This window comes from Pithys albifrons, chromosome 6 (genome assembly GCF_047495875.1).
Source record: "Pithys albifrons albifrons isolate INPA30051 chromosome 6, PitAlb_v1, whole genome shotgun sequence".
Lineage (NCBI taxonomy): Eukaryota > Metazoa > Chordata > Aves > Passeriformes > Thamnophilidae > Pithys > Pithys albifrons.
Window position 1 is genome coordinate 50,857,049 of NC_092463.1, and position 25,646 is coordinate 50,882,694.

At 38.8% G+C, this 25,646-nt stretch overlaps 1 protein-coding gene across 6 annotated transcripts in view; it reads left to right on the forward strand.

Annotated features, from left to right (window-relative positions):
• SERGEF (secretion regulating guanine nucleotide exchange factor) overlaps positions 1-25,646 on the forward strand; it is a 144,137-nt gene that overhangs the window by 66,770 nt on the left and 51,721 nt on the right. For 2 of the 6 annotated variants that reach the window (XM_071558870.1, XM_071558877.1), the window contains one exon: positions 13,454-13,490. The exons of 1 other annotated variant lie outside the window; for it this stretch is intronic. In XM_071558870.1, coding sequence (XP_071414971.1) covers positions 13,454-13,490 — 37 coding nt within the window. Of the gene's footprint in view, positions 1-13,453; positions 13,491-18,832; positions 18,870-19,299; positions 19,595-21,699; positions 24,396-25,646 lie in introns of those variants that run through there. 3 more of the 6 variants (XM_071558874.1, XM_071558871.1, XM_071558873.1) reach the window with 3 other exon arrangements.

Below are 25,646 nucleotides of genomic sequence, written 5' to 3' on the forward strand. Positions count from 1 at the left end.
TTCTCCCATTTCTGTAGGTTTAACAGCACCAAAGGCTGATAAGGCCTGCCTTATCAGATTCATCCTTCCTATTTTCCTTTTAGTTTGCTACTACCTTAGGCATATTGCCTAATAAGACAGAACCATGCTGAAAATGGAAGGACCACTGATGTCTTGCTGCAGCTCAGTCTCTGTGTTGCTCCATAGCAATAATGCAGGATGATTAGCAGAGGCAGGCAGCAGCACAATAGTAGGGTAGGGTATGTCCCGTTTCTTGCTCTGCAGAGGTAGAAGAGCCTTTTGTCTGTGGCAGTGAGGCAACAGGATGAGTAGTGGAAGAAGATGGAGAAGATGTGTGCTGCAAAGTGGAGGAGTGGAAAGGAGCACATAAGGGATGCCAGGAAGGTGGGCTGAAAAGACAGGAGCCCTAATTCATGCTCTCTGGGCAGTGAGCTGGCTATTCCTGATTTCTAACCATAAAATGTCAGCATTTCCTTAAAGCAAAATAATGATGATAGCCCCATATGCTTGATGGTGCAGTTTCTGCTACTTTGAGGGGATGCTTGAGGGGGTTCCATCAACCACAATCATCTTCTGGAGCTTCACATGGATAATTCTTTTTTTCTTTCCTCATATATATTCTGCAGAACAGTTAGGTATATGTGCAGTCCTACTCTGTGCTGGCTGTATTTTAGTGGCAGATGACTGAAGGGAGCCAATATTGTGCATTGAAGAGGCTTGAGAAGCAGAAAAAGCCATTGATGTGGAAGTGAAGTGGGAAATAATTTTCTGTAATTAATCTAAAATGTATTAGGCTGATGAAATGAATTTCCGACTCATCATTCCCTTTCCTCAGTTGCACTGTCTTCCTGTAGGAACATGCAGGATGCAGTAGGCTGGCAAGCCCCTCTCACCATGGATAATAAACACGTCCTGCTTTGTAAGTGAACCTGAAAGAGTCCTATGCCTCAGTTTGATGTAAGCTTTCACCCTCCTTCTGCTCTGTAGTTCAAAAGGGCTTTAAAAGTTCTTTATGAATCAAAAAAGCTCCAGTTTTTGCTGCTGGCTATTGGGTTAATACTGCTGAATCCTAGAATAGGGCTTTGTATATTTTTATCGGTAGGTTATCCGAGTGAGAGAATGGAGGTGACGTGAGGAGATGCGAGTGACATGCCAAACAATGAAGCTGTGCTTGGACAGTATCTGAATGGAAGTCAGGGAAATCATTTTAATGCATTGCCTAGCTACTCATTCTCCCCTCTCCAAAAGAGCCTCTTGTTATCCAAGTATATTTTTAGTCTCTTTTTCTGTCTGGTCAACATTTCATTCATGTTTGTGTTGAATACATTGTTCCTTCAGTTTTCAAGAGACTGATGCCTGTAGAGATGGAGACAATTTTCTTAATTGCTGAGGCTGAGGTGAATGTTATTACTCTTCATGCTGACCTGAAAGAACCTTTTTTCTTCAGGCGGTCTCACGAACAATTTAGACTTTGATGGTTCCTACCTCCTTTTAGTCAAGAGGGAGCCTGTGTAAGAAAGCATGTGAAAAAGCATTCTTTTCAAAATTATTTTAAGAAGCAAAATTTTTGCATTCTGTTGATCATAGTCTTATACTAAATTTATTCTTTTTAAAGGTGCAACACAGTTTTTCTCTTTTTCTTACTTCTGTTTTTTTAAAAATTAGCAGGGCCTTCTGTTCTCAGGAAGGTATAAATAGAAACTTAGCTTCTAAGTATGGGCTTATATATGTTCCTAATAATGATAAATTTAAGGATATGCTAAATGTGTTCCTCTGTATGGGTACATTAACAGTAGTAGTCTTTTTGCTCTTGCGTACAAGATTGGTTGCTCTTCGATGAGGAGTTGAGGGGTAAGGAAGGGAAAAATAGGGTAACAATATATGTGTAATTTAAACAAGCCTGATAATTTTCCAAGGCAGGAGGGGAAAAGAGATACTTTCAGTCCTTGTTCCCTTCAGTTTTAGGAGATTGTTTTACCCTTGCAGAGTACAGAGTGAAGTCAACCAGGAAAATCTGCAGAATATTTTTTTACTGTCTTGTTTTCACTTACAAGAGATCTTAAATATATATACACACTATTTGCTCATTTATTAGGCCCCCCCCGCCCACAAACTTAGCTCAGTAATTCTTTTACTTGTGGATTGCAATGCTAACCAAGCAATGTAGCATGTCCTTTATGTGAGAATTCCTGTATGTGCACCCAGAAGGAAAAGAAAGTAGAAGACTGCAGAGGTGAAAGGAGAGAATGAATGAGAAAAGGAAAAGTAGTCCAGAAAAAGAAGTTTGTATGACATTTGCAAATGCTTTGCTTCACCTCACACAAGTGATGTGAAGAATTCATCAATGAATGAGTGGCCAGAATCATCAGATCTGTGTGCCAAATGGTGTTCAGTGGTTGAATTACAGAATATTTTGATCCTCTGAGCTTGGCAATGGATTGCTTCCATCTCTAGCAGTAGTCCTGTGAAATACTCTTTGAGCACCTGAAGAGATGCAAGTTCTTAAGAAAAAAAGTTTTCCAGGCATTTTGTAATGAGTGGTTGCATGCCATATGCAAATATGGCACTGAGTGCCATGGTCTAGTAAATGGACTGGAGTTGGACCAAGGGTTGGACTTGATGATCTTGGAGGTCTTTTCCAACCCAGTCAATTCTATGATTCTATGAAAGATGTAGTAATTCAAAAAGACATAAATCGTAACAGGAATTCCCTCACAGGTTGATGGAACATTCAGAATAAGAGTGAGCTAATTAATGCAAATATTTTTCAGGTTGTATGGTTCTAAAGGTATCATGGCTAACTCAGTTCTCCCCTATCCACTAAATACCACAGTGTTTCAGCACTAGGTTGAATTGGCAAGTTGCTTAAAACTGTTAATCCAGGCTTTTTTTTGGCCAAGTAGTTAGGAAGGAAGCGCTCCTTTGTCCTCTGGAACAATTCAGATATTTTTGAGGTGAAATCTGCTACAGAAGCTGATAATGCAATATATCAAAATAATTGGAAAATCAGATATTGATCTTTTTTTTTCTTCCTGTCTGCAGAGGTTAAGTGCATTTGGAGTAATTGCAAGTGATATGCTTCAGTTCCCATTGTTATTTGAAATTGTAATAGCAGCCATGCTGTGCAGATGCCACCTCCATGACAAGGATGTAGCTTTTGTTTAGAGTGGATATGGGAGAGGCTGGGCAAAGGTATTAAGGTCTGTGTGTATCAGTGGACTTGGAAGAGAGCCAGAGTGTTCAAGTCAGAATGGCAAAAACTGTGGCTACTAAGAGACTCCAACACTCATGGAATTTGCCAATGTGTAAGCGTCGTATATAGGAAGGAGGGCATACAATTCACTTTCTTCACAGAGCTCTTGAGCAGTAGTTCTTACTCTTTCATATACAGTGACCCTTTTTGTGAGAGTAAAGCACTTCTGAAATTGATTGAATGAGAAATCAAGGCAGATGAGGTGGGTTTTAGCTGTTGTGCAGTGACACTTCAGTTGAATCAGGTTCTAGAATATCCAGAAAGGGGTTTCCTTATTGTTGTTATTCTTAGCTTGGGCTGCCTGTTTTGATATAGGTTAAATGAGTTCACCAGATGTCTGGAAGGTTCTGAAATAGGGAGAAGTGCTGCCTCTCAATTTCTGGCTGAAGAGGGATGCCATGCCCAATTACAAATGCACTCAGGGTGCGTATGTTTCGTAATTAGTGGCGCAGTCTAGTGAACTACTGACTTTAAAATGACCTGTAGTACTTTTCATCTGCTGCAAAAATGCTGCTACTTTAATAAGATATTAAAACTATTGTTCAGAATGTACTTGATCTAGTGGCATAGGTGTTTATATCAGATGAAGCTGGAATTTAAAAAGCACATATTAAAGTAATATTTTATAAATTGAAAGGAAAACAGGTATTGTGAAGGGATTTCTGATGAGTATATTTCACAGTGACTTTCTAGATGTGTAATAGAATGTGTTCCTATTGGAAGTGGTGGCTTAATGGTTGGTCTCAATGTTCTTAAACATATTTTCCAATCTAAATGATTCTATCATTCTATAATTCAGCTGTTCAATAAAAATGCCTTTTTATCGGCTGTGTTCAGTCACTTTGGACATGGAGTTTTTTTCCTAATTCTTCATTTGTGTCTAGCATTAAGACTCAGTCTCTTATTTGAGTCCTTGCAAATAATATCCCTGTTTATTCAGGAGAGCTTTTCTATTCATTTTTCCATTGGACTCTTAGCAAGTTTACATTTTATTTATTTCCAGCTAGCTCGCTGCAGGGAGCTGTGCTGTTAGTAAGTGCTAAAGAAACAGGGAATCCAACACTGAAGAGCAGAGTTACATGGTACCCTAAAGGCATAAGCACCATTTATTTGGAGAGGTAAAGGAGCAGACAGTCAGCAAAATTCATGTCTGGATGTTTTTGTACAAGAGTATGGAAGCTGCATGCCTGCAGCTCTTATGGAAAGTAAATGAACCAAAAAATTATGTTCTCTCATTGAGGTAGTTAGTGTATGAAAAATGTTTTTGTTTTCCTCTGTTGTTTATTTTGTCATATTTTAGGAGAAGTTCTTAATGTGCTAGTGGAGTTTTTTGACTATGAGGTAAGTTGAGAACATTTTTATTTTTACATGCACTTATGTGGGGGAGGGAGACGTCAATGAGTGTCGTGCTGGAAATCGGGGGAGATTTGCATTCTTGCTGATAGTTATATCAAATAGTATTTCCCAAAGGCATTGGGTCAAATGAGGGACACTTCTAATGATATTACACAGTAGTGGTTCTGTACTGTGAATAACCTGCTTATTCCTTTCAATTAACATAAATTGTTTTGGAAATTATGTAGTTTTTTTTTTATTTTCCTCAGTGACACTGTATTTATGTACTGCCAGTTTATGCAAGCAGCAGTATGCACAAAGGTCAGCAGGGCTAGCAGAGAAATGAACATTTAATCCAATTCTGCATGAGAGCTTCCATGAACATTTAGTAATTTCTTTGAAAATTAGTCTTCCCACATCCCAGTGTTGGGAGTTGAAGAACTGAGATGTTTAAAATTCTATCATGAATTTGGGGTTATTGCTGGAAGAAGTAAAAAAGCCTCTGCACTGTAAAATAAGAGAATTATTGCATAATGACATCATTGGTAGTATTTTTTGATACTACTGTTGGGTGTTTTGGATGCAATTTTTAATGAAGGGCTGTGTGGGTGAAAAGCATGTAGAAGAAGAAAATACTATAAGGAGGTTCAAAAAACCCCTGCATGCTCGAAAAAGAAGGGTTGTGAAGGGTCAGCAAAGTCAGACCTGACATCCATGGGGCTGGTTCCCTCTGGGCAGCACGGCTGGACAGGACTAATGAACTGGTGGCTGCTGTCTTGAGGCAGGATGGCCCCAGCCACGCTGCCAGCACTTACATCCTCTAAGTGGGTCTTCTGGGGACACTGTCTGCCTCTTCGCAGCATCCAATTAGAATACCCTGACTGTCAGTTGTTTGAGGGTATGAACTTTGTAAGAAGTGCTGTTTTTCTTTTGAGTCTAAAAAAACCAAGGTTTTTTGTTATTGTGTAATCTTGCAGGCTGTGTATCCCGAGTTCACTGCAGTATGTTTGTTATGGAGAACTGTAGCAACATCACTTGCAGTAACAGCAAGGTTACGGGAGAGCTGAGCTCCTGGGGAGAGCCTATAAAAATGATCAATAATGATATGTACTTAGACAAAATGTTTGTCTGCAATCATTGTTTAACAGAATCATTTCATTAATTTCAGAGTTATAGAAATTAGCACATTCAGATATACAATGACATTTATATGCTATGGTGAACTTCTGTCTTTTTGCTGTTGCATGTACAATACCATAGAAAGAAAAGACAGGATACCAAGTGGGGTTTTTTGCATGCTACAAGCTACAAATCTTGACCTGAAAACATCAGAATAATCTGATCATAAGGATGGTATGTTTATGGTACAGTCAAATCAGTGTATAAAAACATTTTGAAATGTTGTTCTTTTGTGGTTTTGGTTTGTTTCTTTTCTTCTCTCAAAGTGATGTTTGGGGCCTCAAATAAAGAGCAAACTAGTTGTAGTCCCCAAAGCAAACCTAAATAGATTGAAAGGCATTCATCTTAATGCCTTTCATTCAGCTTAGGAGAGAGAGGCACTGAGACTGAGGAGCTGGGAATTGTGCATGAAACATTCTAAATCAAAGTAATTTTGACAAAAATGGTGAAGAAGTTCCCTGGAGCAAAGCTGTGCATCTGCTGAAGACCACATTTGTCTAGTTCACATTTGAGTGTATAGGGATGCCTGTAATGTTAGTGAGGATTTTGGCCTTGTGGGATTTGTGCTGCACAGTCATAGGTTTAGGAGTATGTGCACATTAACATTTAGGGCTGCTGTGATGAATGATTTCCTTACCAATCAGGAGGGGTACTTTAGTCTTAATTTTCACAAAATAAATAAAGACTGAATGGAGATCTTGTTACAGGAAAGAAACTGGAATTCAATGACCATGATTTGATTCATTTTCAAAATGATGAAAGGATAGACAAAAATTGCTTTGGGGCTGAGGTCTGGATTACAAAAATGGAAGATTTTGACACACTAGTGAGGCTGAGGGATATGTAAAAGTGGCAGAGCTTGAGTTTTCTGGAATAAAAGATGCTAATGCTTTCTTAACACCAAGAAAGGCAACTGTCTGAAGAAGGATACAAGAACTAATTGGAAAATCTTCAGGCAATGGAGAAGAGCCAGCTGACCTTGCTGACTTGTAAAGATTTTTGTCTCACTTATCTTGGCTACATTCTTGTCATTCTACTAATATCTAATACCACAGAGTGTTATTACTGAGATCTCAGCAACTTTTGTATTGTCCTGGAGTCATCTGAAGATGAAGGGTTTTTTGTTGGTGGACATAGATCTTACTTTGTGTTGGCATCTTGGACATCTCAATCCATCCATCCTCAATTTGAGACAAACAGTACACACTTCATTTTTATAATGTGACCACAGTGTGACCAGTCTTTCAGTGTTACCACACTTGCCTTCAAGGAGACTTAGTGGTGCATGTGGTTTGCTGTGATGTAAACCTTCCATGAAAATGCTGACTGCTTGAACAACTAGATTTTCTTTCCTCCTGTTGTTTTGTGCCTGATCTCTTTTGAGGCTGTGGCATTTCCAACATGATAGTAAAAAATTAATTAGTTTTTGGTATTTGGTATATTGTTTTGTTTTGACTGGTTGGGGGGTTTTTTTGCTTGTTTGTGAGAGTTTTTTTTAATTGGTTGTTTTTGTTGGTTGGGAGGGAGGTTTTTTGGGGGGGTTGGAGTGGTGGTGATGGTGTTGTTTTTTTTTCCTTTGGACTTAAAAGTGTTTCCATCCTTTAAAGCACTTGAGACCCAGGCTGCACCAACTGAATCACAGAAGTGCAACTGCACCCTGTTAGCCACAAGAAGCTGTTCCTGAAGTGTGATGTTCAGTGAGTCAGTGGATAGCAGAGCAGTTTCTCATGTGTGGTTGGCGTCATAGAGAGGGAATGTGTGTAGAGACATATATATATGTGCCACTTACGGCATGGAGAGTGTAAAGGCAGGCTCTTGGGGTTGGCCACCTGGCTTCTTGGTGACTGTAAGACAATTGGCAGGGCAGGAAATTGAGTCATGGGAGATGGGACTGCGAAACGGTGGGTGAAGAAACAAGGGAAATGCTGGATGGGGAAAAAGCATTTTGTGTCTTGTGCTACAAGTGACTCAGGCTTGGAATTAGTTTCAGGCAGGGAGGGCATAAATCGTAACTCTAAAAGCTGTAGAGAGCTATAAAATCTTTTTTTTTTAAATCACTGTGTCCTGGCAATGTCTTAATGCTGCTTCTATTCCTCCATGCTTGCTGAGGTCCACTTATATGGCACATTAAGCTTTTCGTCAGGTGTGTCTTGAGGAGGAATGTTTTCCTCCAGGCCCTCATGCACAGGCTTCAGTTTAAATTCTGTTGTGAGTTTTCTTGTAGTGGAAAGTAAAATTATATACAAACTAAAAAGCCAATCACACAATGCCAAAAAACACTTGCCTTAAGTAAAAGGTTATTAGATTGATGAAAAGTGGAAAATGTCTTGTGATCTGTAGGGACACTGGGCCTCTTACTTTTCACCTGCTACAGCCAATAGCTAGGAACATGTTTTGCATTAAACTGAACTTAGCCTTGTGCTCACCAAGGAATATGACTAGGTTAGCAAGTTGCTTTCTTATCAATCAGGAGTCAAATGATCCAGAAGAGGAACACAGACTTCCTAGTAAAGGATCATTGGAAGCAGGACAGCTTTGCCAATTAGATTCCTTTATTTTTTCACATCAATAGAATTCTACTTACAAATGTAGTCAGACTGAGTATGTCAAATAATACAAATTGTTTTTACAATACATTTAATCAAGGGCATGGAAGAACAGCTCTGGCACAGAAGATTTCCCTGTCTTATATAAGTTTTGATCTGCAGTCGCTGGGTCACCTCATCTCCTTCCATTAGGACTCTGATCTCAGAATGAATAAAATTTGCTATCTTCTGGCCCTGGCAATTTCCTTGCAGTGAAATTTATCAAAAGATATGAGATATCATGACTAAAGTCCTGGATAAAAGTACTTATGTCTTCACTCTTTTAAAGGTTTTCTTCCCTTGCCCCCTGACCCCTCTCCCCTCAAAAAGAGCCATACTTTGGTGCAGTTAGCAAGTTAGAAGTAGTAGTGACTAGAATCTGGATGCAACTTAAACGTCCTATCTTCATTCATCCTTAAAAATCTTTTTTGTACATCATGGTTTCATGTCTAAGAAGTGCTGGAAGCCTCCACAGCCTTTCATGTTTGGGAAAATAATTGCATTGAAGAGAGTTAACATGCAGTCATAGGGCAGTGAAACAAAAATAAATGGCATTGAGGTCCTTTTGTTCTTGCTAAGCACCCTGATGTTTGGATGCTTGGTATTTTTCATTCCGCAATCCTAATCGTGAGTCCAGCTCCCTGTGCCTCTCCTTTGGACCCCCCTCCCTGTACTGTCCCCCTTTGATTCAGTGTGGGGCTGATTTTTATTGCAGTTCTAGCTCCGGCTTTTTCCTGATGGGTTGCACAACAGATCCTCAGTCAGAGCCCTGTGAGTACATAAAGAAAAGAAAGAATAGCTTTGTGGTCACGGTACTAGCTTGAAATTTGGATTTTTATATGTTTTGTCAGACTTGTTTTGTTATAGTGCTCTCAAGTCCCTTAGGGGTCAAAAGGTATTTTTGTCTTTTAATTACATTTTGAAATCAGTAGGAGACTGTATGTCTAAATATCCACATGAGTTTTATCCTGTATATGTTTGTTTGCTGTCTCCAAAGGTGAGAACAGTACTGTCTTACCTCGTAGGACTATGGGTAGCAAAAGGAGGGGTAGGTGTTCTTCAGAAAGATCTCTATCCCAGATAGAAGATGGAAGTGTTCTGTATTTACCTCTCCTCTGAACCTCTTTCCCTGATGAACATCATCCTTATTAGATAACCTTCTCTTCCTAATATGCATACATGTATTTTCTTTTATGTATATATGGGAACATTTATATATAATATATGCAATGTTATTATTTTATTACTTCATATAGTATTTCTAAGATAGAAAAATATTTTAATCTTAAGTGAAATATTTTCTGTATTTTGAGTAACCCACTGATTTTTCATTCAGTCAATTAATTTTTGTTAGGACTGGACCATAAGTATAAAGGCAGGCTGCAGAAGGATGTTGGTGTTTTGCCCAGAGTTCGTGGTTGCTGTGCTAAGGTCTTTCCTCACCATCCAGGCAGCTTATGTCTGTGATTATGCGATTTATCATACTATTTATGATTAATAAAATGCTGGTCCCTTGGCTGCTTACACCACAAGTGTTAAATCTGAATGGATGGATGGATCTGAACCACAACCATTGCTAGGTAGAAAACAGCTTGCAAGCACACAATTTAAGGGAAAAAACAAACAAGTCATGTATGGTTGAAAGAGCACAGAAAATAAGGTAAGTAAGTTCTATGTAAAATGGTCCCTAAGCATTCTTTAACATCCTTACAGACATTTGTCAAATGCTTTGAGATTGTTTATATACAGATCACAGTATCCTTCAGAACTCTTCTGAGATTTCCCTCCAGAGAACTTTAGTATGAATTGTTTCTCTGTAGGGGGTCACGTTTCTTAAGCTCACAGAATGCTTCAATCAATAGCAGTCTCTCTAATTTGTCTTTAAGATTAGTGATTTTTTTCAATTAAAACATGATGTATAATTATTGCCCAATTAGAAAGCATTATTGTGTGTTTATAAGTAGACCTGAATGTACTTATCCACTGGAAGCATGTGGATGTCTGTTGGAGTTTAATTTCTCTGCAGCATGTTGGAGATGGGGACAGAAGAGAAGTAGCCAGAAAATTATGGTTGCTGCAATAAGTGTCAGACTTCTCCCAGTGACCTGCAGTGACTGCAGAGCTTATTACATCCAATGTAAGCATAAAGCATCTGTTCAGCAATTCTGTTCTCTGGCTGGTCTATATTTGTATCAGCAAATCAATCATTCTTGACTGATTGTTGTTTATTGTGGGGAATCATGGCAAAAAAGGAGTGTCACATTCTAAAACTTACTGCAAGAAAGATGTCATGAAATACCTGCAGGGCAGCACTGTTCATTAAGCAGTGGCAACCTTGCTTCACCTCTGTGGTGTGGTCCTTTCTGAGCTCCCGAGTCAGAGGTGCGCTTGCCAGCAGGAATCCTGTGGGTCAGCAGTGTAGCCTGTAATAAGCAGCATGGATGGTGAATAAGGTGTTCCAGAAAGCTAACTTTAGAGTCCTCCAAGGGTGTTGTTTTTATCTGGGGGTTCCTTCAAAGTCAGTCTGTGTTGTCAGGTGGTGACACCCTGTGATAGCAGGTGTGGTGAACCTTATGCTCTCAATCTAGCAAGTTCTTCTTTGGAGCACAGAATGATTGCTGGTACACGACATGTGCTCTCCTTCCTCTGGGCTGTCAAAGGCGAACCCAGGGCACTGCCTTCAGCAGCTACTGATTTTGTTTGACTTCAATCATTGTTAGCAAAGCTGGCACTTCCACTGAGGTGGCTTTTGCCCACCCCAAAGGGGTGAGGCAGCACTAGTCGTTGGTGCTTTGCCGTAGTTTGTACCCTGTCAGCCCCAGAGCTGTAGCAAGTGTGTCTGCACAGTGCATTAGCCATGAGTGGCTGCCATGGGGGCAACTCCTCAGCACTACTTAGTCTGTATAATACAGCAGTTCCTGGACTGGACTCACTCCTTTACAACCTGATAGCTGGCTAGTTGGTGGCTCTGAATGTGAGCAGAATAACAGCTGCATGAATAGAGCATTCTTTTATCTGGTTTGCAGCTCTGAACCTGCTGCTGTTAGATGTAGGAAGAAAATACTTCTTTGTTAGGGAGTGTATTTTACAATCTAAATAAGACACTTTGTTTGTATGGGGCTTTTTTTTTTTAACATCATGTTCCTGGAGCAGGTCCTGGCAGCGTCAGCTGCCAGCCTGAGCAGTTCTTTTGTGCTGATGCTTTTGAATCTGTGCCTATGTTAGCGTATTTCCTAGGGAAGTAGCCAAGATAGGATTATTCACTCTTCAGATATAATTTATTTATTTTATTAGCAGCAGCTTCAGTACATCCAATTTTCAGCACTTGGTGAAGATGAGCATTTTTCTTTCTTGCTAGAAAGCCTTTTCGTGTGTTTCCATGTGTGGGTCTTGTTTCCATGGCATCAGCTTTTAAGCCTGAGAAGCACAGGTGGGAGCATTAGCCAGTGAATAGGCATTAGGATCCAGCCCAGCTCATGTGTAGGGCTCTGTCTTGTGGTGAGGATAGTGATGTGGGATATGGTGAGGATTTATACATTTTAACAGTCAGGAGTTAAAGTTTTTCCTGTCTGCAATATTGTGGGATAAAAGACTTTTTGCAATCCTGCTAGTGCTCTTGTATTGCATTGCTTTTCCTGCTGCTCTGTCTTGATTTTTCTGAAGATGAGGCCATGCTAGAGTGTGCTGTGATTGGAATTATTTTTCCCATTTTTCCAAATTCTTTAATGTGCTGACTAAGTGCCCCTATCCTAAAGAGTATTTTTTGTTTTCCTTGTTGTCTTGTGTGGGGATGGCATTGCCCAGATGTTTCCATGTCAGAATTGTGATGTGGGTACATTGTGAGCAGTAGTGATAGAGGTGTTCATTTGTAACACAAGTGCTCAAACTAGTTTGTGTGTTAGTCTTAGGGTGTCTCTTCTCCAATAAATACTCAAGCACAGTAAGCTGAGTACAAGGTCTGTTTTATTAACTTCTGAGTGTTTATGTTCTGCAGACATTGAGGTGATTATAGCTGTTTCTCTGGCTGTAAAAACTGTAAAGTTATGCATGCTCAAAACCAAACAAAATTTTAATGGTATGGATTTCTATTTTTTAATATAATTAAGCATATACTCCTGTTTTATATTTTACCATTTTAAATGTATTTCAAGAAGAATGTGCTTATTGGTTTTCTCCAGCTTAGTAGTAGGTGTAATAGGCAAGTAGGTGCGAACCAGTACAAGATTTTGAGGGGATTGCTTTTATTCAAATTAAAACTTGAAGACACTCAGCAGAGTAACCTAGTGTAAAGTGATCTGTACTGCATAAGACAATGATGCCAGCAGTGACGCTGCAGAAGAATTCAATGGAAAAGACAAGCCCTTGCAGTAGGACTGTGAGATACTCTCAGTGCTTGTATTACCATCATCTGTGAAGAACTTAGAAAGCTCAGTGAGCAGTTTAAACATCAGACAGCAGCTGCAAAGGAAGAAAAACCCACTATGAGTTTGCTTTGGAAAGGAATTAATAACTGATTTCCATAATTAATGAACTAATAGAAGAATTGAGTTCAATGGCACTTTCTCTCCATTCTAGACAAATGACCATAGGGATCGTATCACTTCAGGTTTAGGACACTAAGCCTGTGTACTTAGGGCAGTTCTACAGAGAGATCTGGAAAAACAATGTAGATAAGATAAATGGAGATCTTCATTGCCCTTCTGATTTCCAGCTGTTCCTGTATGTCTCTTAGCTTGCAAAGGCTTAATGTGTTTTTGCTCTATGCCTCTTGTTGGATCCAGTGGGTGCTGTCAAGAGTGTGATGTTTTTGCAGAATTGTGACCAGTCTTGCTTCAGAGGATTGAAATGTCAGTGCTGACTGCATTTGGAAAAGAAATTGCCTCTTTATTAACAAAACCAAGAAATACTCCTCCTGCCACTGAGCCCCCACGTGAGGTTGCAAATGAAATTTCATCTGAGTGAGAGCTCTTCAACCTTGATTTTGCATCCTACAAACTGTAGTTGTTTGTTTCAGATTAATTTTTAATTTCCTGTCATAACTGTGGCTGGTTTTCCTACTGGTAAGCAGGTTCTCGTTTAGTCATTCATATTTCTTTTTCAGATTGCGTGTGGCTCAGAGCATAATCTGGCAGTAGTTGGTAAGTAGCTTAATTTTATAACAAATCCTCTCACCTTTTTTTCATTTTTAGTAGCACAAGATGAAAGAAGTATGTGCACATCAAACATACTGAGTGATTAGGGGCATTGTGTGCAACTGAAAAGAGGAAAGTAAAGTAAATATGGAGGTGGTGATGATGAAAATCTGTCCTTCCAGACCATCCCCTCTAAGAAGAGAGGGGTTGGTGAATGTAACAGCAAAATACATTTGCAAAGTGCTAGAACCTGTTTTAGCTTGGAGCTATTGCAACAATCCAAGCTGCAGATTCAGAATAGCATCTAGGCTTGAAGCTGGTCAAAAGCATCTTTGTTTAATGAGATTGAAACTATTAATATGGAAATTTGCAGTGACAAAAAGAATCCTGGGCCCTTTGTGGCTCAAAGCTTGGAAAATCTTCAAAGTGTCAGTCAGTGGTAGTCAAGTTTTTTAGTGCATTTTAGTTTAATGCAGCTGTTGTAATAATGATGAAAGTACTAGGAAGCTAATGCCGGTGGAGAAATTGAATTTGTGTACTAATTCCAGGAACAATCAGGTTCTTGCTTTCATGTGATGAGTTGATAACTGAAGTTTGATACACAATTGCTATGATTTATAATCACTTGTTTAAGAAAATCCCTAACTGTAGATTTTTAAGTATTTTAAAAAGGTGGTCAACATAATTATCCCCGTTAATGGTCGGGGCAAGGCAGATGAAGAAAGGAATTCTGTGCTAATCAAAGCTGGAAATGAAACAGTCATCCAAGTTTCAGTCCAGCACTCTATCCACACAAATAGTTTTGTTTGCTATGACTAATGTGTTGAGATGTTAAGTAAAGAATTTCCTTAATTTTAAAAAATTGTAGTATGACAGATGTAGAGTAAGCAGCTCTATGGTATCTAGCCTGCATTCCATGCTCTACTTTTTTAGGGTTTTGTTAAGTGGCATTCTGTGTAATAATTCTCCAATTATTATACCTGGTAGCAAACTTGTTAAGTTCTATGTAGTTTATAGCTGGATTTAAGAAGATTTTCCCTTGGCCTTCTCCCTGTTTGTTTAGCGTCACATGCCTGTATTAATTGTCAGGCTGCTGCTTCTGAATGTCGACTGAAGAGCAATCTTGTTTCTTGCTGAATTGGTGAAGTAAAAGTGTGCTGCTGGCAGATTCCTCCAGTGTGCATGAAAGCAGAGCATTGAGTTTGAACAACCTTCTCTATCCTTATGTCCTTTTAAGCTTTCTGCCTTCAAGGCAGAAATCGCTCAAAAAATGGATAGGAGAAAGAAATTCTAGAAGAAAGTTACAATAAACGAAGAACTTTGCATATGTAAAGAACATCATATGCCTATCTGAGCTGTGTGCTACGCTCATTGAATTCAATGGGGAAATTACCAGTGCTGGCAGCTAGTCAATTTTATTTTAAGGACAATAGAAATGTGATGTTGCAAATTTTTTGAGCTAAAGAACTATGGAACAATTTATCCCTGAAATTAATTTTTACATACGCTTTTAAAAGGTTGACTTTTTAGAACATTCTATGATCATTTCTCTGATCACTGGTCACTCTTAGTTCAAAGCTGTCAGCTGTTACAGCCCTTAAAGATATCTCATGGATTTCCATGAGTGTTTCTACTTGATTATGCAATTTTCTAATAACTTATTGTTCAAGCAGGGTTTATTTAGCTCAATGTTTTTCTTAAATGTTTGAATGATTTACTTTTAAACTGAAATAACTCAAATTTGATATGAAAGGTAAACTGTAAAGCCTTTAACAATATAATCCTCAAGCCGCTACTTCTGACTGATATACAAATGTGCTTATGCTTTTTTTTTAAACATCATCTTTAAAATAGAAGCATTTTTAAGATACAGAGGCTGGATTTATGATACATTCAACAAATACTGAAGTGGTATTCTGATCATCTTGCTGGTAATACAAGCTATTTGATTTGTAGGCCTAGCAAAGAGATTTTTTTCACGTTACTTTATATAGTCTGCATCTGTGTTATGTATATGATTCAGTTATTTGAATTCTCTTTTCTTGCTTTCCTCTAATGAAGTCAGTGCAAAATTTGTCTGTCTTCTTCATTGTGATGGCACTTCCTCTTTTTTTATGGCTAAATTGGTAGAATTTCAGTTTTTGTTTGATCATCAGGTAAATATTAGATATAAAGGAGAATGAGATGTGGGTTGTCTCAAAATATACCTACTTTTCTAAACTCAATGAGTTAAAAGTTGTTATTATACATGAGAAAGTCTAAACATCTTTACTTCTAGCCCCTGGTGAAAACACATTTTTATTTTGGTTTGGGGTTGTCCTGTGATACTAATTCTAAAATTTGTAAGTACTGTAAAACTTTCCGTGTTTGTGTGACTTTTCACATGAGAACAAAAATCCCTGCCTCGTAAGAAAAGACTTGCACTTTTACATCAATCAAGGATTAATCACCATGGGAGCCAGCCTGTTTTTGACTGAAAAAAAGGATATTTAATAAGAGTTGTATAACATCTCATATCAGAAAAGCACCTTCCAGCACTGAAAACTGTGTGTGGACTTACAGAGTATGTCAAGGGTTGCTTTTCTGTCTGAGTGTGGTACTGCAATATTAGTGCTGAATTTGTGATACTAAGACAGGATCTTTCAATGACTGCAATACACAGTGGAACTAAATCACTGACAAAGTTGAGCTTTTCCAGGTTTGTGATTTTGTGGTGTTTTCAACACTGAAGAAGTAAAGAGGTTTGATTTTTACCCTTAAATGCATGTGTTTAAAAATGATGTTTATGGAGAAGGCTCTTAACAGGTTTGTACTCTCTCCCAACTAAGGTTTTGATCCTCCTTTTTTTGAAAAAGAGAGTAGTTATCTTTTAAGAGGGCACTTAGCGTACCACATTCACCTCATGTGTTGCTACAACTTAAATAGTCAAGCAGTATTATAATCAAGGAGTATTAACTATGCAGGGGTAGATATGCTATAATGTGCAACAGTGTCTTGGCTGTGCTTCAAACACAGGGCACAAGACAGAATGCCTTGAAGAACCTCCAAATGTGAATGTTTTATGTTAATTAAAATGAAACCTAAACATTTATTAAAGCCTTTTTGAAGTAATTAAAAAATAAAAAAAATTACAAGGATCACAATTCTGTAGTCTGGCTACTCCAAACCTTTGCAATGCATAATATCCCTTTTGCTGTTTGTAATTTTCTCAACCTGCATAAATCAACAAAAATCTTCTAAACAAAAAATAATGGAGGATGTGTAGGGAAAAGTGATGGTTTTAGAAACAGTTTTGAAAGCTAATCAGTTTTAGTTGAAGTCCAACTTTAAAGCAGACTTCAAAGGGAAATTTGTGTGTTTGGAAGAGAGAGACATGGATCTTTCAAGTTAACATTTCCTGGTATGGTGTTTTCAAGAGGATAAGTGTTTGGACATGTGGTTACTTTAGATAGTGCAAATGGCTTTTCCTTGCATTTTCATAGGCATAGAGAATTCTGACTTCATTTCAGGGCTATGTTATTTTCTTGCGTAGAAGATTTAAAAGGTTCTTCAGTGAGACGTCACTTGGATACCTCTGTGTAGTGTCCCACACCACAGAGGCACTGCCAGTGCAGGTGATGGTGGAGCAGCTGTGTTCACAAGAAGAAACAGGGCTTTGTGATTATTGTTGTTGTGCAGTTACTCATTTGGTACTTTTCTCTGTCTCCTTTGTTTTTTTTTTTCTTTTCAAGTTGCCTACTTAGCACTGATGTTTTCACATAAGTAGTGGTAGTGGACAGGACACTGTTAATTATTGTTAATTAACTAACCTCAAATGCCAAGGTGACCACGCAACCATAAGTGTGTTTTGCACATGGAAGCACGAGTGACATATGAGGAGACAAGGTCCTGGCTGATCACTTTGAGCCCCGTTTCAAATTATTCAATGCAGTTTTAAAATAGCTTCTCAACTTTTCTGCTAAATCATAGGCCCTACCAGAAGAGAGTTAGTTTTGTCTCCCATTGCCTTTTTTTTGGATGTATTTTAGAACAAGCCTCAAGATTCTGTCTTCTCTCTGGCTGTTGTGCAACTACAGCTGTAGGTATCATGACATGGGCATTCACATCCTTCTGAAGCTGGAATTCATCCAGTTGGAGAGTAAACAGTAATGATAAATTTGTAGAGGTAATTAGGATAAAACATCCCTCCACTCCAATGGCAGATCATGCCTCAAATGGTCAGAATTAAAGTGTGTAATATTGTTAAGAGAGGCAGTAAAAGAGTTGTTACTCTGTGATATGTTAAAATTTGCTTTTTATATTATGCTGGTAGGACATACCAGTTAGGAGCTGGAAAACAAATGTGGTCAAAGTGATCAAAACTTAGGGAGCTGGTGATACACATCCTGAAATGACGCTGGTGTTAATGGCATCCCAAACACTTTGCTTCCACATTTTGTAATAAGGAAGCTGAAGGGTTCCTATGTGGGAGCCACTACCTCTTAATTAATGAGTTACACTGTCTTAGTAAAGTTCCATGATTCCAACTGAATCATTGTATAAAGCATCAGTCGAGGAAGTACTGTAACAGCTTATGAAAGATGTATTTCTATGGCAGAGTGAGCACCAATGGGGAGAGGAGGCTGTGCAGGCTGATGGACGGATCTCTGCATTATGCTGACAGTATTATTTAGATGTTCGCAGCAGCCCTACGAAGCCGGCAGATGTAGTCATGTGTCTGACATTTGGTCCCCGGGGGACTCAGCAGTCTGTCATGAAGAGAAAAATCATAAATTCTCTCTATTGCTGTAGTATTTGGAGGAATCTTCAGCATACACAGTGGAGGGCACTGGTGTTCAGCAAGGAGCTTGAATCTGCTAGTCTGTTGCTTTATTTATTATGCATGAAAAATCCCAGTGCAGCCAGAGTCTCTATTGTAAAGGTTTCCTGGCAGACCAGCATGGAGTCATGTTGCAGCATGCTGTCTCTTTGCATTGTAGCACTAATCACATTCTCTGCTTATTAAAGGGCACCTGGCAGGACTTCGAGTAACCATCACTGTTGTCATTTTCATGTGGGTTATATGTTGGCCTTCTAAATTTATTCTCTGGCAGAGCCATTTTGTATGTAATTTAGCTCTTAATGTCTCTTTTTTGACTGTTAAAATAGCTCTTCAGGCTACAAGGTGCTTTGGTTATATTCGTTGTAGGAAAGCAGCCTTGTTCACATCTTTACCTGAGCACCTGTCTGAGTGCTTTCTACATAACGGGATACAGATCTGACATCACAGTTTTCCTGTCCTGTTTAGATACAGTGAGCCCTAACAGCGGCACTCAAATGTCTTCTCACTTTGTGTTTCTTTTCTGTAGGCTGTTTCATGCTCTGGGCAAACTAATTGTTCCTCTGGTAAGATGGAAGCAAAAAAGGAGTTTGAAATGTCTGGTTTTTGTTGTTTTCAGTAAGTTATACTCAAAAACTCTGATCCTCTGATCTCTTAGAGTTTCTTTTCCAAGGGCTAATGAAAAGCCAAGCTGCCAACTATCTCTTGAATTTGTAGATGTAAGGTGATCAGGAGAGAAACGAGGAAATGCTAATTTGAGCATTTGGAAAAACTGTCTGATGGGACTAAAACCAGCTTTGTATCAAGCGAATTGTCTGAAGCCAGTAGCTGCTGGCTATAGGAAATATGGATATTTTGCTGTGAACAGCTAATTAGATCCATAGGAAAAAAATGGGATTGCATTGACTCCCTAGAAAGAAACTCCAGAGTTTAGGATAAGATCTGTCTGAACTGCATCTTCTGTGACTTAAGTTGTACAGCTCCCTTCTCTTCCAGGTTTTGTCACTGTATTGATGCATGTTTTGGGTGACTTGATTCTCCAGAAGGCTTTTTTTTCAGCTTATCTCTGTGTTCCTCGTTGATGGTGAAATCTTTGGAATAAAAACTGCTTCTTAATGTGTTTTAGAACTGCATAGATTAATGGGATCTGATTTTTTTTAAATACTGCATTACAACTGTTGCAATCACTTCCCCTCAGAGAGGCAATTTTGAAATATAATTAGTCTTAGTATGTGTGTCTCTATCTTAATTTATATCATTTAGCATATAAACAGGTAATAATGCAGTGCTTGTCATATTGTTTACAGTGTGGTTTCCTGCTGTTACCAAATACAGAGCTGTTTAGGCTCTGAAGATAAAAGCTGTTATTTTTCTATATAAAAATTTCATAATTCTTGCAAAATTTTTAATTGAACTTTACGTATCACTGTGGTGTCAGCTTAGAATTTGTCTGGAGTTGAGCTCTTGTGCGCTGTCATTCTGTTTCCTGCGAGACACTGTCCCATCTGCAGGGATAAATCTGCTGCGTCAAGAACCCTCCAAAGATGGGGAAGAGGCAAATGTGCAGTGTTAACCTCTGGTGACAGCTAAAACCATCCAGCTGGAACTGTGAGTGGCAGTTAGAGATAATTGTCATAGGAAGCCAGCAAGCAACCAGCAAGTGCCACCAAGCAAGAATTTTGCTGGAAGTAGAATGAGTAGAGAGCCCTTCTATGCAGGTATTGGTGAAAAGTCATTCCATCTGGTTTTAGAAAATTAGGGAACACTCTTAAGCGTGGGTGCTGCAGTACAAATGCATGCAGTCCTTTGTCAGAGGGTTCACTGGATGGATACTAAGTATTTAGACAACAAATTAGATTTTCGTGTATTTGTTTACTCGCAGACTCTAAGCAGAGCAATTACTTTAAAGCAGAAGAAAAATATATTTAATATATCTAAAGCATATTTATCTGAATTTTCAAGGAAGCAAGCAGAAGTAACAAAAATAGGCATTCATGCTCACCAAAGAGAGATGGAGCATTTGTTAGCTATAAAATGAAATAAAAGGAAGGACAAATGTTGGGCTTCAGGGAGTCATCCAGAGCATGGAGGAGAGATGCTCACCCAAGTAAAAGCACAAGGCCAGCAAAGCAGCTGAAAGCACTTGGAAGGGTAACAAATTAAGGCTTCAGTACCATCGTACTGAGCAGTGCTGAAGTAAGCTGTGCTGGTAATTCTGGGTTCTCTACATGCAATGACCTCAACACTTCTAAGTGTATCACTGAGTAGAAGTTTGGCAGTTAAGTGGCTGACAGGAGGGAAAGGTGGTTTATATTTAGAAAGCTGGTGTGAGGAGTGCCCTGACAGTGCTATGGGGTTTGTAGCTCTCCAGGAGGAAATATCTTGTTATAGAACCTTGGGTTGACACCTACTTGTTTGAGTGTAGTCACTATCCAGATCCTTTATGGAGCACTAAGAAATTTTGCTGTCAGTGCACAGTAAAGTGTCTGTGACCTGGCTTAGTTACGTGCTATAATAATTTCTGAAGCTGTTTTCTTCTTAGATTTTTGTGTGCCTCTTACTAACACTGTGTTAATTACTCTAGGTAGCGTTTTGCTTAATTAAAACATGTGAAGTAGGAATTTTTTGTACTTTTGAGATTGGCTTGACCATGGGTTGCTTTTTTTCACAAATATACATTTCAAAGTCATCTTTGTGCAGGTTTTAGATTCTACAATACATTTTGGTCACATGGTTTTACTGTTCTCTTTTAATGAAGGTCACAAAAATCCTGTAAAAACCAAGGCTGAAGGCAGGGATGCTGACAGTGACATAGGTCTGAGAGATGGTGTTGTAGGGATACATATAATACTGCAAGGCTGTTGATGAAACAGGGACACTTGTGGGACAACACACATATACTTAGTATGGCTGTAATTGCACAGGACTAAATGCACACATCAAAACAGACTTCTTGAAGCTTTGTAAATCAAGGGATGGGGAATTGTTTCTCTACTTTTCTCATAAGGGCAGATTCTCTTTTCCCACTTTATGACTTTGGACTTCAAGGTAATGGAAATTGTAGCTGACAATCAAGGTTATTTTACTTACTAATAACAAAGTAGAAGCCATTCAAGCTTGCAAGCCTGGAGTGAACTTCCAGGGTAAAAAGAAAGCATTTTATTAGAAATCATTGGCTTTAGAGAGATAAGCATTTAAAAAAAATATCAGGGGACAAAAGTCAAACCAGAGATTAAAAGTTGGCATATTTGTAAAAATTATCCTTTACTTGTCCTTGCTTTTTGAACTTGTTTCACTCAAGTGCTTCTTTATGGAAGGGAGGTACCAAAGTAATTAAAATAAAAAATGCTTTTGAGACTCATTTCACTATTGTGCTTTTTTCTGTGCTTTTTGCAGAGTCTCTGAGGAGCAACCAGGCTAAACTGGGACTTCTATTATTTCTGTAAAATGTCTTCACATCATTTTATTTTTAGATTGTTGGGCTTGTTTGAACAGTGAGAAAGTGAGAAGGACTGGAAACTATATGAGCAGGATTTTAAGAGACATTTAGGACAACATGTTTAACATTTCTTGTGGAGCAGTAAGAAGGGTTAATATACACACAGTGATCAAGTAAATCAAGCAGGAATCAGGTCAAGCATATTATACTTGTTTATGGCACAGTTTTAAACATAACTGTTCTTAGCAGGAAACTGAATGAAGTGAGAGACTGCTACTACATATAATGGTCTTGGTGCCCATCCGTTTTTCAGGAGCAAAATGCCTGTATTACCTGTGACTTTGATCATGATAGCTCTAAACTTGCTAAAGATGGTAGCACACCTATCAGTGTTTTTAAACACAAAGAAACAACCACCACAAACAGCAACAGCCTCCTGCCCCACTCCAGACTGTACTGATTTAAAAAAGCAGTATGTTGAGTCCTTCCTGGTAGATTTTTCAGATGAGATTGTTGCCTCCAGTTCCCATACTCCTGTGAACAGAGACATGCTGGAAACAGGTAAATGGAGTAAGATATACAGGTTAACTTTATTAAAAGCTTCTGAAGTTCAAACTCAAGGGTTCTGACCCTCAGACCAGGAAGCTCACAACTTTTATACCCAATATTAATATCCAATCACTATTTGCATTTTCCCTGAGAGCCCACCCATAGAGGTCTGTCGAAGTGCTCCCCTATCCATGGGCGGGGGTGGTGGTGGTGGGGGCAGTTGGGTCCCTATTCTGATGTTTTGTCTTCTGTTATCTGCAGGTGGCTTCTCACAAACACCGTGGCCTTGGCTGAGCCTGAGAATAGCACCCAAACTTGTGCACTTAGAATTTGAGCAGTTCAGAAGAACTTATGTGACTTCAAATCCACCAAAATACATTAAATTCTTAGGCATCAAGATAGTGACATTTTCTCTAGCTTAGCTCTGGCCTACATACTCCTTCCTTCTACAAATTTAATGGATTAATTACTTTGAGAAGATAGTATATGATGTATTGATTCTGGCATAAACTTTGTTTGTATATATTCTTGCACTGATTTGCTAAATTAAATGTTGTCTAGGAAGACCTTGACATGATGCCAGGAATTCATGTTATAGGTTTAGCTCTCTTCTCTCTCCCTTTTGTGCAGATTTAATATCCTATTATATCCCTGCTCTGTAGCCTTGTATTGGAACAAATTACTAGGTTATTGTGGAGTGGTTATGGTGGGGAGCACGAGCCCAGGGCCATAGGTGGAAGAGATAAAACTTGCAAATCGGCCAATAAAGAGCACATGAAATCCAGTTTTAACTGTTCTGTCACATCAGTAATACTCACTTGCTGTTTGTTTTTTATGTGGGCTGTTCTGTGTGAGGTTACACCCAGGGAGCCTGACCATCACATTTGCTCTTTTGTACACCTTGTTTTCAAATATCTTTGACCAGCTCATGAGGTCCTGTATCACAGTGAAATTTCTGGTGCTTATCGCAGCTGTGAGAGTGACCTCCAATGTTCTTTATGGCCCTTCCTTTGGCCCTCCCAGACCTGGGTTCCTCTGTGGAATTTTGCAAAATTTAGCAGATTCTCTGTTTTGATGTTATGTGACCTTCAGTGCAAGTGACTTAAAAATCTATAAGCTGTTTACAGGTCTCCTCTTACCTTGTGAAAGGAAATCAGGCTGTTCTGAATACTCCAGAATGCCACTGCCAATGACACTCTCAGTAATGCAAGACACAATCCTTTTATGATGAGTAAAGGACATACATGGCTAGAAGATTTTGGTTTCCATTTTTCTCAGTAGAAAAGAATTTCTGTCAGTTAAGAATTTTGAATAGAAAGGATTCTGAACTTGATGAGTTTTCTTTTTTTATCTTGTGGATGATGCTCACAACAGTTCAGCCAAACATGGGAAAATTTTTCTGTCAGGATACATCATTAGTCGTCTCCACTTGCCCTCCTTTAAGCATTTTGATATTAACTTTTAAAATTATTTAATCTGTCATGACCTTGGTGGTGATAAATCTGAGTTGCCAAGAGACTGAACAAATAAGCAGATTTGCTGTTAATGTCTAAGATATTAAACTGGAGGTTGGCTTTCCTAATGCCTTTGATTTTGAGTGACACCAGCTGCTATCTTGCTGAGTTGAGACATCTGAGAGAATAGGCAGGATGACAAGCCACACTAATCCGTATAATTCTGAGTAGGGAGCTCACTTGTCTTGAAAGGTATGTTTGCTTTGACTTTCAAACTTTCTTCCCCCCACCTCCCGATTTTTTTCCTCTTGTGTGCTTTTTCTTGTACATTTTTGTTTGGGTTGGGGGTTTTTTTGGGTTTTGAGATTTTTGTCAATTTTTTGTTGTTGTGTTTTTTAGTTCTGAACATTTGAAGGTCTTTTAAAATTGAATGAGATTAAATGTGTATCTTTTAAAGTCCTGCACACATTGTGCTTCTAAATGAGCACATGGGACACTTGGTGTGATGTGCCAGTGATGAAAGATGTATGTATGCTCAAGGGGTAAGGACTGTTTTCCAGTGTTGCCTGCTGAATTTCGTTGTATTAACAGAATCGTGGGAGCTGTTACATTTGCCAACATATGTATTTTTCCGTGATATTGATTTAATAAATGCCTACTTGAAACCCTTGTAAACTAAATTGTATCCTAGTTTTGATAGTAGTTCATAATTTGTTACTGTTTCCTGCTGATACAATATAGTAGATCAAATCTGTGACCTTTACTTCAAGGGAAGTTCTATAACTGAGGCCCCCAAATGGGATTATTTCAGAAGTACCAGTTACATACGAGTTCATCATGTTAATGTATGCTTCACACTGAACATGAAGGACAATGTGTTACGTATCACAAATTTTTAGCACTCAGTGGTTCTCTATGATGCGGACCCTTTGCATGGGTGATTCTGGCCTTTTCCTAGAAGCAGATGTTTGCTTAGGCAAGAAAAGAAGTACTTTATTTGTGTTACTTCTGCATAGGGGAGGGGAAAAGTCTCACTAGTCTTTGTGCTCTGCCCTGAGTTGTTGGACAGGCCTCTCACTATCTGATTTATGGTCACTGAATATGCCTTTAGTCTCCTCTGCTACAGAACTTATTGGTGGGTAATGAAAGGTTTCATACCAGAGGTAACTTTTCAAAATGTTTATTTAACCTGGAGTCTTCCTTTAATCCTGGTAATGCAGTTCTATTCCTCTCCCACAGAGAAATGCCAGAGAGGAAGAAAGCCACCTGCAAGACTTCCTGTGCCAGATTGGAAACAGGGGCAAGGTTGTTGGTCTGTGCTGCTTGTTTTTGGGAGCATATGGCCAGTCATAACTTGTCACTCAGGTGAATATTTTCTACAGGCCCAAAAGATAAAAAATGTTCTAAGTATCAAGATTTGATATCCTTGCTGTTCTAAGACTACTCACCCTATTTTTAAGCTATTTTTTTTGGCCCTGACACTCATTTTTCCACCTCCTAATGAAAGGAGGCAGAATCCAAGTGTATTCTGCATACACCCAGACCTTGTGTTGCTTGCCATTTATAGCAGGAGTGGTATGACGGTTTGCTGTCACTCAAATGTCACTCAGATTCCTTCAGTCTCACTACTACACTGTTGATCAAGCTAACTGCAAGGCAAGATTCTTCCTAGGTAAATTCTGGGCATCATAAAATAAAAAAAGCCTGGATGCTATTGTATAGCTCTTGTAGATTTGTTGAATAAAGAAGCAGACACTTGAATTTTTTTAAGCACTGTAGTAAAGAAATCTTGTTCTGTTGACAAGTTCAACATGTGTCTTGTGCAATACTTCTCTGTCTGCTTGGATCCTCCTCCTTCTCCCATCTGCCACTTTCTCACTCTATGGAAAGGAAACTCCATT